Consider the following 20,192-nt stretch of genomic DNA (forward strand, 5'->3'; position numbering starts at 1 on the left):
AAGAAGGTTTATTCATTTCTTAATATACATAGCACATAGCCATCATTGAACAAATAAATCAACTAAATTTGACAACCTTTAGCCATTCATTTTATATATAAAAAATATATTATTAAAAATTAATAACTATTGTATATTGATAGGATTTTTATATGATACGGTTGTCTTATATTGTACAACTATTTATCTTAATCTGTCAATAATACATGTTATATACTCTCTCATTTTTTAATATTTTACTATTTTATAATCATATATGTAGGTGCAAGTTTCCTGTAATTGAAACCAGAGCAAATAATTATTTTAAATTAATATTAGTTTATTTTTTTCTCATCAGTAAAAACCGAACATTCATGCAGTTGACTAATACAATATTGCTTTCTCTACAAACTCTTTTAAAAAGTATCAAATTGAAATCCACTATAACATAATCAATATTTTCTGTGATCTTTTTGTAGCGTAGCTACGAGCATCATCCTAGTTATAATAAAAGTAAGCTTTAATTTCAAAAAAATTTCCATCTCATCATTTTTTTTACCATAACACTATAAAAATATCAATATTCATCAATTATGTAAAATATTAAAAGCCTATATTCATAAATATGTATTAATTAAATGAGAATTATTGAAATAGTTTTTGTTATAATTATCAGTAAGATTTAAACAATTTATAAATAAAAATATTAATTGCATTAAATGATTTCATTAAAAAATATTTTTTAATTTTAATAGAATTGAATAATTTAAATATTAATATTTTTTAATATTTTAAGTTAAATATTAAGGTAAAATAACCTAACATTTATAAGTTTTAGTTGAAATTTTAAATGGGTCCATTAGTTTTCAAAATGGACACTTCGCTCTAAAAATGTAAACATTGTTAATAGAGATTTAAAAAAATTAAAATATATATTTTTATCAATTTAAAAAATTATTATTATATTTTAAAAAAATTAAAAAGAAAAGCAAGGAGCACTAATGGATGCTCCCTACCTTGGAAGGTTTTTTTTAATTAATAAAAAAATAATAAAATTATATAATAGTAGTTTTAAAAATTAATCAAGGATAAAATTATCTTTTTATTTTTACTATGTCAGCAAGTTGACAAAAATACTAACGGTTGATTAACAACTGAATTTACGTGTCTAGCGAAAAAAATTGTTTTGAACGAGATGTCTATTTTAAAAACTAATGGATCTCTGTGTAATTTATATCAAAATTTAGAGAGGTATGGATATTTTACCTTAAATATTAATATTTATCAAATTTATTATGCTAAATTTAGTATAAGAGTAGTTTTTGTGTTTTACAAAAAATGTCTTATGCCTCTCAAAGATGTAAGATATTTTAGGTGATCAATACTCAATAGGGATTTTTCCTGTTGACTTGTAAAATATTTTATTTTTCGAATAACTTTTTTATTTTTCAAACAAATAGAAGTGGTGAAAACATTTTTTAAAAAACATTTTACATCAAAACGAATAACAACGGACCTTAAGTCAAAACATTTTTTATGTATGAAAAAATATTATGTTTAAATTCTATTAGCATAATATTTTAAAAAGTCTTTTAATTATTTTAAAATATTTAAATAAATATTTTTATTACTATTAATAAATCTTAATATTTTTGTTTTTAATTAAATAAATTATTATTATTATTAATTAATTAACTATTTTTAATCAAAATATGACATATTATTTAATATAACAATAAACGGATCAGATTGGCGGATTGTATGACCAGTTTCTTAAGCGGGCAGCATGATTGGAGCCTGACCGGATGGCTACTGATGTTAATTGTTAAATGATGCTTATCAAAAAATTTTAAGCAAATTGGAAATTTAAGGGCCCAACCGGGTTCGAACCGGTGACCTCTTGATCTGCAGTCAAATGCTCTACCACTGAGCTATAGACCCCTTGGTTTTTTAAAATTGATTTAGTCTTTCTCAATTTTAAATTTGAGAAAAAGTCAAACAACTTGATTATCGAACGTTTAGACTGTTGCACTGAGAATTCGTAACAAGGATATTTTAGATAGTCGTATTATTTCATAAACAGACCAACACTTAGAAAAAATGTTGGCCTGCCCTTTATAAAATGATTTACAGAAATGAAAATCCACTTAGCAAGATACGATCATGATGCTAACATTTGATTTACTTGATAGTTGATACATTGCTCTTTACAAATGAAACCCAGTTTAGTCTAGAGACCAAGCCTGCAACCAAAACCAAAACGGGAGAAGGGGTGAGTCGTGAGTACCAGGAAAATCTGTGATTCCCAATTTTTATTCCAATTATGATTTGCGTTCTTGAATTTCTAACCTGGATTTTACCATCAGATGAACCAGCAAAAAGCATTCCTCCATCCTTGTCTGAAGCCAAGGATGTAATCTTTGCATGTCCCTTGCTGCCCATTTTAATGGAAGCTACTCTGGTGACTCTTTCTTTCAACCAAACCTCGATGATCCCACATTTTGTAGCTGTAAATATGAAGTCATTGTTGACAGCAATTTGTTGGATGTCGAATCCCGTTGGGAAGGATCCCATTACTGCCTTAGACGATCGGGAGAATACCTTCATAAACAGAATTGAATTTACTATCAGACTCTAGTTGTTTGCCCTGATAAAAATTGAGTTGCATTTGCATACCTTTCCTGCTATTCCATCAACTGCAGAACCTCCAGCATAGAGAAGACCATCATCTATGTGCAGGGCATTTATTGTTTGTTTCCCCAACAGTTTTCTTGTTCCTGAATAGAATGTGCTCCATGTAGAACTGCACAGGTCGAGTTCCTGACAAATATTTGTTCAAAGACAATCAAGCTTCAACCTTATTGATTGGCAAACAGTTGCAAGAAGCAGAACAGGGAGCGAAAATTATGCGTACCTGGATGCTGTAGCCAGAGCAACCACAGTATATCTTATCCCCTGTTATGGCTAGGCACTTTACATGTTTATTGAAAGTTATATGCTTTGGAGTCCCAGTCCAATTATACACCTGCCCAAATGCCATTTTTGTTTTAAAGATTTTCTTATGGACTAAACCGCTTGTTATACCTAATATGTTTTAACCAGAAGGCCAAGGTCCATGTTCAATGCACTTACCTTAACTCCATTTCCTTGAGAAATAAAACATGCAAATTTAGAATTGGCTGACAAATCATGCACTGCCTCTTTCACATCATGAACTTGAATACAGTGAATTTCTTCAGGTTTGAGTGCCCATATCTGCAGGTAAAAGTATATACAGCACTTTGCAGCTGAGAATTTTTTCAGGAACCAAACTCAAGCACTTTATAGTATTAGCAAAGCTTGAAGGCTTGACACTAAAATACAATTAAGTCTTAGCCGTGAGGTGTTACAAGATGCACTAGTTTTCATCTGCTGTTTCTGTATCAGGACTATGTACTCAGCTAAAAGTACTGAACTTAAAGGTATTTGACATATATTAGGAAGTCCAAATATGAGTTGTATAGACTGCTCCCTGTGGTACCATATTTTTTGTCTCTCAATTTGAGTTGTTCTTGTTTCTTTAGAGGCAGCTAAATTTTTTTATGTGAAAAATCAAAGCAAAGACTGGTTCTACTATATATCTAAGAGCTGTGTTCCAGGATAATGGATCTTCTATTCGGAGGTTATCATTGTTACTTTATAGTTATTTCTCTATTGAAGCTTTAAAAACTCTGTAACTAGGTAATTCTGTAATCAAAAAAACAAATGAAGAAGAAACAAATAAGAGTTTAATAGAAACCAATGTCCATTCAGATATGAGATAATTTACCCGAATAGTTTTGTCCAAGGAGCCACTGTATAGTCGATCACCTGAAGATGGGACATACAAGCATGTAACAGCCTTCATGTGCTCACGAGCTTCTTGAACCAGCCTTAAACCCCTTTTCCCAGAATCCCAAACCTTGGGGCAATAACATTTAAGCACAGTTATTGGGAGAAAGCAGTAAAAAGTTGTTTATATTTCTTGCATGAATGCATGTTTGTTTGAGGGAAAGAGTCATATAGGCCCAGACCTTTATGGATCCATCTGAGTGACTGGTTATCAAACAACCCTTCAGATGAAGCATACACAGAACCTCACCATTTGTGCTTGAATCTAGTTCTACGATGTCGGTGCAACTCCACAACTCCATCTATAAAGCAGAACATTATGTACAATCAGTTATCTGACATTTTATATGATATATGGTGGAGGATATGAATGGTTCCGAACTTACTGCATTGACGGATGACAAATTCATTAAAGCTTTCAGTATATCAGTGGCCACAACTGAATTCCTCTTGAGCTTTCTCAAAGTTTTGTAGATGCCTTTAGCATACTTTCCCAATTCTTCAAGGGCAGCTAAGAATATGACATTTCAAGTTAACAATTATTTTTATGGAAATGGTCATGATAATGCCATTGTAAGATCTACCAACGTCACTAACCTGGATCATTGATAAAGGTTTTCAAAGCAAGGGCTGCCAAAATCTTCTCCTCCAAGTTCTTAGATGATTGGAGGACATTTATAAATTCATCAAGCAAAGATTCACGGGCAGCCTGACTTACACCAGTATCAGGCAGTGTTGACAGCATGTAAGTGAGCCATGTGGCAATGACAAGGCTTGACTTTGCCATTTTTAAGGAATTACTCTTGAAGCATTCTTCCAGAGCTTTGAAAATAGAACCTTTTTCGTGGTTGCACAGGACAAAAGCCACTCTTCTCTCCCATAGATATGCAGCTTTCTCTTCCCCTTCCTACAGTGAACATTAAGATTCAGGATTGACCTAAAACAGCAAGAAAGGGGAAAAGAAAAGAATAGAGGATCATATCTCCACAAACATCTGTATTCAAAATAAATGCTAACCATGGTTTCATTCAAATCTTTTTCATGTTTTTGCAACAAGTTTGTCTTTATTAAAGCATTGTAAGGCTGATCAAACCCTGCCATTTTGAGTAGCCAAACTTCGATATAGGACTCCCCTGCAGAAGTAAAACAGCCTGAAAGAGATAGGAGTGCATCTAGAACTATCATTTGTTGGTTAGGGAAATCCTTTCTGTGGAGTGCTTCAATCAATGCCTCTATAGCTTCTTCCCTATAAATGCTCATCTTCCGTGGCTCAACCTGGAAAAATTCACACCTTTAAATCTATTTTAAATAGCCTATTACTACTAGTGAATATGAACAAGTTTTATGATAAATTTTAGTATTTTGGTTGATTTTAAGACAAACCAGGAGATCAAGCTGCAGAAGAAGAGTGGCAATGGCAGGTTGATGTTCCATGGGGGCCATCTGAAGATAGACAAGGAAAGTATGCATAGTGCTAAATGCTCCTTCAGTTCTAATTATTTCCAACATCTGATTGCTGAGAGTCCTCCTGAAACACAGAAGAAGAATTTAGACAGATATTTGGAGTGGTATCAATTGGTAGCAATGTGCAGCACTTGGTGCTTCCATTCAAGATTACTATGACTAAGGAGTGCCAAATTGAATAAGTTTCTATACCATATTCTAGGCTTCAAAGAAGGTATCATTTAGCAAACTAGCAAAAGAATTATGGAACCTAAAGGGATTAAAAAGTACATTTGTGACACTAATTTTGATCAGTGAAGTTGAAATATACTCTTTTAAATAGAGGCAGAGCCAAGATCACTTTCTTGTGGGGCCAAGACTTTATTTCTTAATGTTTTCATGAGTCCACAACTCCTTCCAAATTCTCTACCAAAATAGTGTATTTCTCATATAAGAAGTGAAGATGAAATGTGTAAAGTAAAAGATGAGTTCAAATACCTATTCAGCTGAACCAATTCGAACAAAAAATCTATGCATATGCCTCGTATACTATCGTTGCCAGCATGAAATAACTCAAGAACATAAGAAAGCTCAATTCCAGTTGCTATCAGATTCCTGCAACTTTTATCAACTCTCATACAACACAGGAGTATGGAAATAATAGACCTCCTTATTTCCATCCTATCCAGACACTTGACCAGGCGAGGAATTCCATTTGCAGAAATTACACTCAAGGCATTGAAGGACCTGCTTTTTTCATCCCCACCCATCAATATTTGTTCAAGCATTGCTATAGCAGCATCTGAGGGTTCCATTACTGACGGAAGATCATCCGATTCTTCATTTTTGTGTAGTACCATCTGGACAAGGGAGGGAACAAGGTCATGAGATGAAAGCTGAGCAATTGCTGGCCTCAGTTGGTATATAAGAACAGCAGCCTCAGCTAGGCCATTCTTTAGCAGAGCAGCCAAACAATCAAAATCAGAATCTACACTGGTCAACGTCTCCCCAACATTTTCATTAGTGAAAATTAGCTCTGAAAGGATGCAAATTGATGTTCTGAGAACTTCTCTGTCCAAAGAAGCTGACAGTATCTCCACAAACCCATTAACAATTGTTGGTTTGGATAAATAAGAATGAACTGCAGCATCACCCTTTGACTCCTTCCATAATCTAGCAATTGCCAGTACTGCTGCTTCACATTCTTGTAAATTGTTTGAAGTACAAAGACATGGCACAAAAGGTTTTAGTCCATTGATAATTGTCTCAACAGCAGCTTGAGATATCACACTGGTTGGTGATGTAGCTACGGCTGCTCGTATAAATCTTTTGCTCCTTTGGTTAACATAATCATCTATACTCTTGCAACCAGGGACTTTGGATGATTTGGGTGATGGGGAAACCAATACAATTTCTTTCCCCAAGGGGGAGCTGAATGAATTCCTATGTGTTTCAGAGTATGAAATTTCCTGAGCAAGTTCAGGATGCTGCTCTTTCCAAGATGTTATAAGCCTCTTCAAAACATAGTTTGTCTTAGGCAGTGCGCTTGAAGAGAGAGGTTGCCGAGTAATGGGGCATGTTGTGTTCCCTCTATTTAGCCATTCTTCAATTGCTTTTCTTTCATATGTTTGACCTGTTTCCAGAGTAACAGGGTCATTGAAAATCTGTCCTGTGATGGGGCAGACAAAATCTTTCGGTGGTCTTGACTGCGGTGTCAGCTTCTCAGATAAGGGGAGGGAAACACAGCTATGGTTACCTTCACTGCTTTCATTTTGAGAACTGCAACATGAAATGAATATGAATGTCACGAGAAAAGTGCTAATGAATCCTTGGTAGAGGAAAGACAAAGATAAATGCTAACGTTAACAAGGAAAGACATGTTTGTACCTATGTTCCGATGTTCGGATATTCACATTATCATAACTCATACTATGAGCTCGACCACGGTTCTTCCTACAACTTTTCTGCATCTCCTGAATTTCCAAGTTAATGTCAGTAAAAGTTAAACATTTCAACTTCAGATGCATTAAGAAGACAACAAATGAAGCGAAGTGACTTTGGTATTTGAGAAACATACTATCACTTCACCATCCGACTCTCCTGAGCTTATGCTGTGGTCATTACTCTTGCATGGCGAGATAGGCAAAGAGGTAGGATCACTAGAATCTGTGATACGGCAGGATAAAAGGCGCAATATCGATTTCGATTCCTTTCTAGAATTCCCTTCAGGTTTCGGAGATGAACTTTTGGAGGAAGAGGTTTTGGGGGTGTCTACAGGTGAAAAATTTGAGGGGGAATGTGTTCGATTCCTAAGTTTTTTGGGTTGCAGAGCTGATCCGATTTCCTTATCCTTGGTCATTTTCATCCCTTTGCTAGATTGAACCTCATTACATTGGTCTTCATAGTCAATAGAAGCATCATTGGGCTCACACTCAGAATCATCTTCATTTTCCTCAGGCACACCATCCTGCCGTCATAAAGCAGAGATAGGGAATATGTCATTAAAAGTTCACAAAGCCTGTGAAAAGTTTTGAGTTCGGAATATTTATCCGGGGGGAGAGAGAGAGGGGAAATACACATTCAAATTTCAGCCTTACATGAGGATCCCATGCAGCAGATTCATCCGTATTATGTGAGTAGACTGAAGTTGCACTCATCATTCTGCTAGAACCAAATGTCCAATGAACATTGTAAGAACTTCAATGTCTAAATCCTTCTCCCTAAAAAATTGTAACCAAGTTTCTTTCTAATAACTGTCTATAGAATTGAAGCTAACCTGTTGTTTCCTTCTCTTCTGCCATGTTTAGATTTGAGAACTGGAGAGAAGCCGGCACTTTTAGGCAATATAGGACCGAATTTTACATAATCAGGGATTGACCGGCTCACCTCATGTAGAGGAGTCATTGGTGGCTCAGCAATCGGTAACATAGGAGCCATTACTTTCTTGCTAGCAGTTGAATCAGAATTCATACAGTCTTTATAGTATTTAGCAAACAACCGCGTATTCTCATCTAATGATTCTCCGTAAAGTTGCTCCAATTTTTTCAGTTTCTCAACTTGGTCTGGCCTCATGGAGAAAATCAAAGATTCATTGAAGAATTGATCAAAATCAGCAGTAAATGACAGATCAGAAGAATCAGGGATTGCTTCCATCATAAGCCTATGCCTAGCTTCTGAATACCACCCAACGATTGAGCTCATGTGTGGGAGGAACAGCTCTTTCCAAAGTTCAGGAGCAAAATCAATCCTTGCAAAAAAGGGATCGATAATAAACATCTGAAGAATATGAAGAACTGGATTATGAACATTGTTACGCAGTTTCCAAAGGTAGGAGAGGTTTAAATGAGCCCATGCAGAGAGGTAGGAATTGGGGACACCAGCAGTTTTCTGATCAGAAGTCAGCATGGCACAAACTTGAAGCATCTTCTCTGCATAGTCCAACCGTGCATGCTTGGTTTCCACATTGGATGTGTTGATAGCTTCTTCAAGGGCTTCAATCCCCCAATCTAAGTTTGCTAGTACAGCTTGATCAGAGTACCGAACCTCCATGTCCTTGTCTGTGCTTCCATCCTCGGCTGCCAATCTCTCTGCACACTGTTCTTTGTGCTGGATTCTCTGCTCTTTATTGATCAACCGATCTTGTGTAAAACTTCCCACAGTTGTAATCAATGTCCTCACAATATCTTTCTGGTCCATCACAAACCTATAGTTTCCAGCCATCTTTCCTAGGCCTCTAGACTCCTTACTCAAAAGTGCAGGACTAGTACATCAAGTCTCCATTTTCATCAAGAAAAATGCTTCCGAAGGTGAAAAAATATACAAAATAAAAGATATATTAGGATTGAATAAAACAAAAAGTCGTCCATTCTCTTCGACTTAAACATGACACTAACAAAACCAAATAAACTTTGTGAAGAACTGCTTACCTTGTTGAAGAAGTAACCATCAAAATGAAGACGAAGACGAAGACGAAGACTATGAATCCACAATTTTTTCTTCAGGTACTGGAATTTTGAGGTGAAGAATAATTCTTCGTCAAGTTCAGAGGATTAGAAAGAGAGGGCCGGCCTCTAAATTACTAGGTGGCAGTAGCTAAAGCCGGCTTTGGCAGTTTTTGAATGATGATCAAAGCATATGGTGGACTAAGCATTAATATATTACCATATCACTATCATAAGCATATAAAATGTTACAGACCAACAATGTTTTAAACTCTTTCGAGTGGCAGATTTCATGTCCTTTTCAGTTTGGTTTTGTTTCTTAAACTCTCTTTTGGAATTAATTATGACTTTGTGTGGAATATTACTGATTTGATTGCTAGCTAGGTTTACCAAGAATGGATTGATGGAAGAAGCACAAAGCATTTGATGATCTGACAGCTTTCCATCTTCCAATTTTGAACTCAATATGTTACTCTTTGAGTTTCTTTTAATGTTCTTATTGCAAATTTAATCTTATGAAGAAATCTAAATTGATAATGGTATAAAATTTAGAGATTCCCAAATTATATATATGTGTGTTTAATCTTCAAAAATAGTTTTTTTAATCCTAATTATTCTTTATAAATTAAAAATGGTATAAAAGAATATTACCATATGTTAATTTATTTATTACACTAATTTATTATTTTTAAAAAAATAATTTAATAAGGTATATGCCAATCCCTAACTCTTAAAAGTGAATGAGATAATTTTCTATTAGCTTATTGCATCTAAACACCTTTGCAATTGCATAGCACTCGAAGGGGCCTACTATACTTCCAAGAGCCCATAAAACACAGTTCATGGCCCATGACCCATGACCCATGGCCCAAGTCTCAGAGCATAGCACTGGTTCCCATCAATGGATTTTTTTTTCCAAGTCCATGAATTTCTTTATTTTCTTTGCTTTTCAATAAAAGAAATTAATTTAATCCAAATACGACGAGGTGCCATTATATTTTTCTTTGATTTAATTTATATTATTAACCTATTTGGTAATCGTTTAGTCTTTATTGTGCATTTCGTACTTAAATAATAATTCAAGGACTCAAATAAAAACAAATACATATTAAAAAGCTTATGTATAGGTTAGGGCATTCCCTATTCTTTTAAGAACAATAACTCTTATTATTAATAGATTTTATGTTATATATATATATAAATATATATATATATATATATATATTCTTTAGATGCCTTTGATAATTTGGAAGGAATGTTTGAATCTGAAGATAATTAATTGCAATTTATATTTAAAATCAAGGTTCATGGTTTAGAAGTGAGATTAAAGAGAGAATTTTGGCATTATAAGTACAAGGATTATGGAGATGATCAAATACAATAAGATAAGAAAATAGATTGGATTAAATAATATAATTTATTGTATGCTTGGTGTGCGTAAGAATTACGAGTAAGATAAGACGGGTTTTATTTTATATCATGTTCGATATATACAAAATTAAAGATAAGATAAGATGATTTCTTTTTATCGGTCAAAATTACCTTTCCCTAAGTAAATATAATTTAAGTTTATAATTTTTTAGAGGATTGAGTCATCTTATATTAAAAGGATGATTAATTCTATCTGCAATGGAATCCTTCCTTTCTAAGCTTGTACCAAAAATAGGATAAAGTGAGTATTCATGCCCATCAGCTTACGCACCAAACACGCCCTTAGCTGACCACTAAAAATTTCAACATCTGGTTGTGCCCTTGTTTAATTTCCTAATTGCCCCAGCTTAAAAAACTAATCAAACTATTATCTATCATGTTGACAAACAAGAACATTATTTTGGATCTATCTTTAACCGACAATAATAAGTAAGTCACGGTCTCAACAGGGAGCCTTGAATCTCATATTAGAGATAATATGTTATTTTAGCAAAGAGTCATAAATTTTTGAGCCTTGAATCCTACATTAGAGAGAATACATGGTTCCAATAGAGAGTTAAAAACCTCATGTCAAAAAGAGCTGCTACAGTAAAATTAAATAGAGGATATCATGATCTTAAAGAGAAGCCATGAATCTCATATTAATTGAATATTTAAAAATTTACATCACTTTCAACTGCAAACAATATCTCACAAAATCAGTGTGAATCGTTACAGCTGATATCAGACTCCCGAATGCTAATAATGTATTAAGGAAGAAAATAGATCCTCGTTGAAGTGAAAGTTCATACCTTGACTCTAACATGACATGGATAAACAAGCCATGTGTAGCTGGCCAAACTTCCTAACTCCTTTGACTAAAACAAGAAAACTCCTCCACAATAAGGTCCCCCGTCCAACATGATGGGCGGTCGGAACTTGGAACCTAGCCACAAGTATGGAGCAAAAGCTAAAGATAGGGGCTCTGCTGCATGGGAAACACTTGCATTGGATTGCATGTGAATTTATGGCTTTTACATCAACCATACAACCAACACCAACGTCCAATATGCACCATATTGATACAGCTCAGATTGTCGTTTTCAGGTGATTGTTACAGACTTTCATTTACCGTTTCATTCCCAGTTTTTCTTTCTTTCATACAAGCAGGGGCGGAGCGTCCCTTTGTAATGGGAGGCCATGACTTTTTGGAATTTTTTATATATTATATATTTTTTAATGATTTTTCAAAATAATTTGTTATTGAATAATTAATATAATTAAAAAATAATAAAATGATTTTATAAGCTCATTCAATTTTACTCAAATTTTTAATTTTTTTTTAATTTTTTAAATTTCTCCACTCATCTTTTCCTTTTTTCTTTTTTATCCTTATATTATGAAATTATAAAAAGGTAAAATTTTTATTTAATTTTTTTATTTATATTATTATTTTATTTATTTATTTATATTTCAATTATATTCTATTTGCTCATATATTTTAAATTTCTATAGATTTTCTTTTTAAAATTTTTATTAATCATCAACCACATTCTTTTTTTTTGTATATAAGTTATATCTCTTACTTGTCATGATTCTTTTTTTCTGTTATGTGAATTTTATTTTTAATAATTTTAATTTTTAAAAATTAAAAAATTATTGTATATGTAATTCTCAAATATAAGTTCTAGTATTGCATTATTGATTGTTGTTCAAAATTTCACTAATATGTTATTTTTTATTAATCCTAATTATATAAAAAAATTATCTTGAGTATATGTTTTTAATGTACTTTATGTTTTATATTTAGTTGAAAGAAAATTATCTTGAGTATAAGAAGAAATTATTAATTTTGTATATCGTATTTAACTATTTATAGTTTATGCATTATAGTTTAATATTTAGTATTATAAACTTAAATATAATAAAATAAAAATATTAGATGTTGACAATATTAATTTTTTAGTCGTTTATATTGAAAAAGATAAAACTTCAAAACAAAATAGATAATAAGTTTTTTGTAAATAATTTAATTGTTTATATTAAAAAAGATATTACCATCATCGAACAAAATTTTTCTAAAATACTATTATAATTTTTTTTTTATTTACATGTTATATAAAATTATTATCTATTATAAATTTTTTGATTATTAATGGTTAAGTTCAATATATTAGTTTTAAAAATTTTTAACTTTTATTTTTCTTAACTTTTGGTCTCCAATAAAAATTAGATAACTCCACCCATGCATACAAGTATAGCAAAGTTGACAGATTAATCATGGTTTTGGTTTTGATCGATGGGCTGATTCCAGTCTTCCCAAAGCATCAACTAGTGCCTGTCTTAGCCAAATTAATTTCTCGATCATCTTTTCAAGATGAAATTGCCAACTTGGCTAGTAACCGTGGACCACTTGAGACGTTGGGGATGGGATAAACAATCAATGTTGGGGTAGGTTTTATACTTAAAACACTGATGTTAACGCCTTTCATTGGAATTAATTCAATCAAGCCCTACCAATTCAAGGGCGGAGCCAAGGGTTGGCATATGGTGACGGCGGCTGTCCTTCAATTTTTAATTATCTTTGTTATTATAGGTATAAAACTTTATCTATATATATAAATATAATATTATTATTTTTTATTTAAAATCTTAAATTCGTCACTACCTATCATGTTGTAAAGTAAATCTGTTAATACATCGAATATTAATCAATAACATAAATTAAAATTGAAATTATAGCTTCAATGTCATTGTCATGTTTCCATTACTTGAGAGTCTGAGACTTGATACATTTCCAAAGTAAATATGCTAGTACCCACATATTATTCCAATGAAAGGCTTCTTCTTTTATGGTATGTAGATATTACTCTTGTTCTCCATCTTGAGAGATAATAAAACTTATGATATTTTTCTGATCAAAATTTTGAAAAATAAGTGCGTTAATTTACACGTCGCATCCTAATTTATATTTTGTTTTGTCAGAATAAATTTCAGACAACAAAATAGGACTAGCATTAAATTTTTTTGGTACAATTGAGCAGAGATGGGAAGATAGAACATGCTTGTGTAATCAGAACAACTTGTTCCAAAGAGTGTTTGAAAAGGAAACCCAAAAACAATAAAAAATTGAAAAGGACAAGAAATGTGCCCCATATGGGTTGGACAATGACAAGCGACAGCATGTAAGAAGAACAAAATAAATATCTTTGTCATTCCCCTGTTTTAACTCTATTGTCATGGAATGACTCCTCCTCTATTTTTTACTTTTACCCATCCTAAAAATAGACATTTTCATACAAGATACAACCAATATATATATATATATATGTAAAGGGGAATGCTCAAGTAGTTTTTTAATAAACATAATTACGAGTGAACAAATTTACAAGCATAAGGTACTAAAATAGTGTCAAAGTATATAGTTTTTATATACAATAAGATCATCAACTATTGACACTTCATTAATAAAATGTCGAGATTTGATAATCTAATAATATATAAAAACTATATACGATCAATGCATCAAACATTTTCTTTTAATTTATAACTTTACTTTACTTGTCCCTTAACCATATAAAAAACGTGCATTCATTGTTGACATAAGGAATGGAGAAATGTTTTTCCCCAATTCCAAACAAGTTGAAGTATCATGTACATAGTGTAGGTTTCTCATAATTCTTTTCCTTACTATATTATTATTTATATCTCAATTTTCCCAATATACTCATCAAATTCGAAGTTCAGCTTGACTCGATAGTTAATTTTGCCATGATTGGATTTTAAATAGCAAAAAAAACTATATCTTTACAAATGGTTATATTTCAAATTTGGTTATGGTAGCAAAATAAGAGATTTTATATGAAATAATTAGGCAAGTGTAATTCAATTATATCTTGCAAAGGAAACAAAAATCAAAACAGAGGCCACCTTTCTTTGAATAAGTTGAAGCTTGAAGAAAAGTACATAATTATGCATTAAATGACCACCATTCATGGTATGTGGTTAATATATTTCTTTTAAAGAAGGACCCAAGATATTTTCAAAGGAAAAAATAAAATAAAAATTTATCATAACAATCATAAAAAAAAAAAATCAAAAGTGTTTACATAATTATAACAGTTATACAAATTATAAATTAAATCAATGTAATTTTGTTAAATTATAATATTATTAGATTGCGTAATCATATGCAATTAGATTAGGATTAAAATACTGTTAGTTTAATTTCCTCATAAATCATTAAAAATTACTTGTGTATATATAACTCATTAATCTTCCTGTAAATTAAGTAATTCAAAATACCAATGTCTCTTTTGCTAACAAAGCTACAAAGCACTTTTGCTGAAATTATTGATGTACACCCAAGTTGATGTAATTCTTCCCAAAAATTATATATTTATAGGAATAAGTACATATTTCATCATTAACTCTTAAAGAATGTACACTCCCAAGATAAGTAACCCCTACTCCCCATCCCAAAAAATTATCTAATTTTGATTTTATTATTCTAAATTGATATTTTATTTTAAGATATTTTCCCATTTAAATCTATTTTATTTCGAGATCATTATTCGTGTTTCTTTTATTATATATTAATAAAAATAATTTAGAATAAAAACTTTGAAATAATTTTTCTTTTCTAAAGAATTTGAGAGATACCGGCTAGGGCGGCCATTTATTTAAGTTATTTATATACATTGAATTATAAATTAATGATGCTTGGTGTGAACAAACAAATTAATGGAAACAAACTTTAATTAAGCAAGAAAACTTGAGAAACCCCTTCATAAAAAAAATAAAGTGATTTCTAGAGCTGAACATTAAACCCTAACCTCCAATCAAATAAAGGAAAAATAAATGGAAAAGGTTTTGAATGAATCATAATTGAAATAATGGCAGGTTAATAAAGGTGCATTGGGCTGCCTTAATTGTCAAACCAAATGGACAATTTATTTCTTCATAGTTATGGTAGAAAAAAGGTGCATGACTCTATAGCCTAGAAACTTGACACTCAATAATTATTTATCAAATAAATTCACATTAACTCAATAATTAATGTTTTATACAAAAAGTAGTAATAACATTATCTTCTACAGGACAATCTAATATCAATATTTAAATTTGGATTTATACTTAATGCATTGTTAATATATAATTTGGATTCTATATACTATTAATGAATTAAATATTATCATATTGTTAAGAAATAAATTTAATAGTTGAAAACCACAAAAATAAATACCCATTATTTAAAAAATATTTATTTTTAAATTTTTTAAAAAATTTCATAAAATATTGTGATATTATATAAATATTATACGATAACAGTGCACTAAATACAAACTCTTTTAAATTTCCAATAACTGACAAGTAGGGGCAGGCCGAACATGATAGCCAGTACCACTCAGTTTTTATATTTTTAATGATATATTTTGTTATAATTTAATTTTATTTAAAAAATAATTAATTTTTAATTCAGATCAAATCATTGACTCAATTTATAACTTTGTATAATTACACTTTAACATGTAAAATTTTGAATTCATCACTGCTTTCAAGATCTTTATCGCTTGAATTAAGTATTAAACTTTTCTCTTTTTGGGTACAATTAGCAAGGAAATGGAAAAAGAAAATATATCCAAATTATATGCTTAGAGAGGAAAGGGGCAAAAACTTGGAAAGTTGCATGTACCCAACCTGCCATGGATAGGTATAGCTGATGGGTCGTTGAAAGTATTAACTGCTCTCCACCGACAAAGACTGATTACAGCCTCGTAAGCACCGAGAAGCAAGAGTGACCACCTACACATCGCCAAACCCATAAATACTCATGCTCTCCTCCCCTTTTTAGTCAATGTTTTTCGTCTCATCTTTGGTTTTCATCATTCTTTGTTCTTACCTTTTTGTTTTTTTCTCCCCTCTTAGCTTGAGGAAACAAAGAGAATCTTTCCTTCTTTGTCTCTGCCTCGTCAGTTTCTCGTATTGCTCATCGGGTCTCAAAGTTTCGGAGCTTGGTATTGCGCCCTTTTTTGAGTGGTTTTTTGAATTAGTGGAAACAATGGTTGGGATCTTCTCGTTGGTGACAGGGTGGCCAGGACGAAGCGGCTTTGGTTCAGCTTCCACTGCGGAAGAGGTTACTGAGGGAATTGATGGAAGCAACCTAACTGCTATAATAACCGGTCAGCTCCATCGTTTTCCTTTTAATGGAAGCAACCTGACCAGTATAAGTTTCATGCATTTGCTTTTCCTATTACTTTTTACCATTTGCTGGTAGCCTGGTACTCTTAGGCTTAGCTATAGGCTTTTGTTTTTTTGGTAGGGAAAGATGAAAATAGTAATACTACAACTAGAAAAGTAGAGTTTCATTAATGTACACTTCATATCTTTTACATAACCATTTGAAGGAAAAGCCTGTGTTCTTCTTCGAAAACTGACTTTTGCAACCTTATTTGCATTGTTTTTAATCTTGTGTGAACAGGGTTTATGACTTTGTCAGCATTTCTTTGCCCCTCAGTTTGTACTAAGATTTTTCTTACATTTTGGCTTTGACTCTTGCTCATAACAAGTGGCATATCGTGGCTTCATCCTGTCTTCCAACGTCACTTCACCTCTCTCTTCCAACAAATGACATGTTGTTTAACATCTGCATGTTCTATGTTACACTGACTCTGAACTTAGCAGTCCAATATCCTCTGTAACTTTCCCTTGTTTATCATTTCTTTCCCTGTTCTTTTTGCTTTTTCACCACCGTTTTGCATCTGCCAAGAGTCTGTTACAGTCAGAAGTTGTCTCCTGTTAGACTTGCAAAGACTTGGAAGCCATCTCATTTGGATATCAATATGATTCAACATTTAAAACCTGATAATTCACAAAAAGAAAGAAAAAGTGTAATTGTTAAAAGGGTTTTGTAAATGCAGGAGGAGCGAGTGGAATTGGGTTGGAGACTTCAAGAGTATTGGCTCTTCGCAAAGTCCATGTCCTCATCGCTGCAAGGAACTTGAAAGCTGCCAATGAAGCAAAAGAAAGTATCCTTACAGAGAATGAAACCGCCCGTATAGATGTTCTGGAGCTCGATCTTTGCTCTATCAAGTCTATTAGAGCATTTGCTGACAATTTCCTTGCTCTTAATCGTCGTCTCAATATCTTAATGTGATCTCTCTCTCTCTCTCTCTCTAAAAGCCATGCACACCCATGCTTTTAAATTTCATTTATTTGTTGATTTTAAGGAATCAGTAACAAGATTTTACAATGCCTCTCAGAAACAATGCTGGGATCATGTTCTGTCCCTTTCAGCTTTCTCAAGATGGAATAGAGGTGCAGTTTGCAACTAATCATATTGGTGGGTACTAATAAATTACACTAATCATACATCCATTTCAGTAATCCAAGATTAATCCTTAATGCCTTTTTCTTTTTTTGATTGCATTTAATTTTCCAGGGCACTTCCTCTTAACAAACCTTCTATTAGACAATATGAAGAACACAGCTAAAGCTACTGGTATTCAGGGGAGGATTGTTAACTTGTCATCAATAGCCCACAGCCACTGTTATAAAAATGGGATCCGGTTTGATAAGATCAGTGAGAAATCTGGGTATGTTAAAACATTTTCAATAATATAGATTTATTCTATGAATTTTTTTACAGTTTTTCTTTCCATAATCAGCTAATGATTGTTCTGTTTTTTTGTTTTCTACTTTCAGTTACAATGACAAAAGAGCATATGGGCAGTCGAAATTAGCAAACATATTACATGCCAATGAACTCTCTCGTCGATTGCAGGTAGAAAGTGATCCTACAGTTTAAACCCTACCTGTGTCTGGAAACTGATACCATGTTTTATTTTTAAACCAAAGCCGGTAAAAAGTTGATGGTCCTGGATTGATTACTTGATCCAATAAATGACCATTGATTAGGCTACAAAGTTGTTGAACATCTAAGCTTGAATTGTTGTGTAGGAGGAAGGTGTGAACATCACAGTCAATTCGGTCCACCCAGGATTGATTATGACGCCTCTCTTCAGGCACTCCGCAATTTTAATGAGTATGTTTACACTCCGAAAGACAAAACTCTAACTGTATAACACTACTTCTTCTACCACTTACCTTACTCTGTTACCGGCTTCTTGTGCAGACATCTTGAAGTTCTTCAGTTTCTTCCTCTGGAAGAATGTACCCCAGGTAATTTCTCCCTGCATCCATCCATGGAATGGATTTCCTACTTCAAAATGAAACAATCTTCAACTGATTTCTTTCTTCTCTTGGTTTTCAGGGGGCAGCTACAACCTGCTACGTCGCGCTCCACCCAAGCCTGAAGGGAGTGACGGGGAAGTACTTTGCGGAATGCAATGAGATGACACCAAGTTCATATGCTAGAGACGAAGCGCTGGCGAAGCGACTATGGGACTTCAGCAACAAATTGATTCACTCTGTTTCAAAACCTTGATCAAGCCAGTAGCTCAATCAAGACAGAAGAAGCCTAGGTCGTCATATTCCTATAAGTTGGAACAGTTACAGTTGCCCTATGCCATGGTCTCCTGGTGTTTAAAGTTTGCCATTCTAAATTTATTTACTAGTAATACGGGTTCTCCACCTTGGTATGGGTGGGATGATTATCACTATGTTGAAGCATAAATTATAGTACAAAAAATTAGTTTCATGCATTTGTTCATTTTCATGTTTCCAAGGGATAAAATCCTTTGCATATTTCTTGATATTACTCCAATTTGCAATTCATCCGAATTACTTATTTTTATCATTAAGTACAAAGGCAAAAAGATGTGAACTTTTAACTGTATAAAGCGAACCTAAATGAGCCAAAATTAATGGGTCTCGTCGAATTCCCACAAGCCCATGCCACGGACCACCCAAGCCGACCCAGTCACGACGACAGCAGCGAAAACCGGTGGCACTATCCAGTCAATTTTGGACCTACCAAACAGGTGACCCGGCAAGCACAGTTTCTCTCCCGGCACGTCTATCGGAACTCTAACGGACCCCTCTATCCCGCACTCTTTCGAAAACGAGGATGACTGAGATATGGCGGAGACAAAAGCAAGCTCCGGCGAGAACGATGCGATCGCCACCACCGCCGTTAAGAGAACGGTCCACGTGGCAGCGTAGAGTAGCACTGGCCACCGTAGTAAGAGGCGATGAAGCAGGGATGTGAAAAGGGCGAGCAGCATATTTGAAAGAGATTATGGAAGCACTGTTACAAGCTAAAAATGGGTTTTTATAAAGGAAAAGAGAGTAGGGAGATAGAGAGGGGACCTAACTTCCAACTACTTTCTAGTTGGGATTGGCAGGGTTTCATTGGGTGAAACGTGTGGAGAAGATGAAAGAGACCAACTCCAAGAATGTTTTGACTTATGAGATCCAGCTTTTGTACTTTTGTTTTGGGGGTTACCGTTCGGTTTTTGGGTTTGGTTGGAGACAGGAGAACAACTCCATGACCAAGGGAGAAAACATACACGTCAGGATACAAACAGGAAAGAGGTTCCATGGTTCGAGTCTAGTTCTCCAAGACTGGAAAATAATTTAACACTGCAC

The 20,192-nt window shown here is 33.2% G+C and overlaps 3 protein-coding genes and 1 non-coding gene across 4 annotated transcripts; 1 reads left to right on the forward strand and 3 right to left on the reverse strand.

Moving 5' to 3' along the window:
* On the reverse strand, positions 1,849 to 1,920 carry TRNAC-GCA. The gene has a single exon. It is a non-coding gene; the product is annotated as a tRNA-Cys (tRNA).
* Positions 2,154 to 9,012, reverse strand: LOC18597798 (putative E3 ubiquitin-protein ligase LIN-1). Its single transcript, XM_018121294.1, has 17 exons — positions 8,069 to 9,012; positions 7,890 to 7,953; positions 7,723 to 7,759; positions 7,349 to 7,641; positions 7,180 to 7,265; positions 5,791 to 7,071; positions 5,233 to 5,377; positions 4,867 to 5,124; positions 4,447 to 4,756; positions 4,236 to 4,360; positions 4,032 to 4,151; positions 3,788 to 3,919; positions 3,112 to 3,234; positions 2,894 to 3,004; positions 2,656 to 2,799; positions 2,329 to 2,580; positions 2,154 to 2,222 (listed from the first exon to the last, which is right to left on the reverse strand). Exons 1-17 carry the CDS (start codon positions 9,010 to 9,012, stop codon positions 2,205 to 2,207), a joined length of 4,443 nt encoding a protein of 1,480 aa, XP_017976783.1. The 3' UTR covers positions 2,154 to 2,204.
* Positions 16,477 to 19,355, forward strand: LOC18597799 (short-chain dehydrogenase TIC 32, chloroplastic). Its single transcript, XM_007027021.2, has 8 exons — positions 16,477 to 16,825; positions 17,564 to 17,795; positions 17,906 to 17,985; positions 18,085 to 18,238; positions 18,348 to 18,426; positions 18,603 to 18,687; positions 18,778 to 18,824; positions 18,916 to 19,355. Exons 1-8 carry the CDS (start codon positions 16,501 to 16,503, stop codon positions 19,087 to 19,089), a joined length of 1,176 nt encoding a protein of 391 aa, XP_007027083.1. The 5' UTR covers positions 16,477 to 16,500; the 3' UTR covers positions 19,090 to 19,355.
* Positions 19,376 to 20,074, reverse strand: LOC18597800. The gene has a single exon (XM_007027023.2). It carries the CDS (start codon positions 19,826 to 19,828, stop codon positions 19,466 to 19,468), a length of 363 nt encoding a protein of 120 aa, XP_007027085.2. The 5' UTR covers positions 19,829 to 20,074; the 3' UTR covers positions 19,376 to 19,465.

This window comes from Theobroma cacao, chromosome 5 (assembly GCF_000208745.1).
Source record: "Theobroma cacao cultivar B97-61/B2 chromosome 5, Criollo_cocoa_genome_V2, whole genome shotgun sequence".
Lineage (NCBI taxonomy): Eukaryota > Viridiplantae > Streptophyta > Magnoliopsida > Malvales > Malvaceae > Theobroma > Theobroma cacao.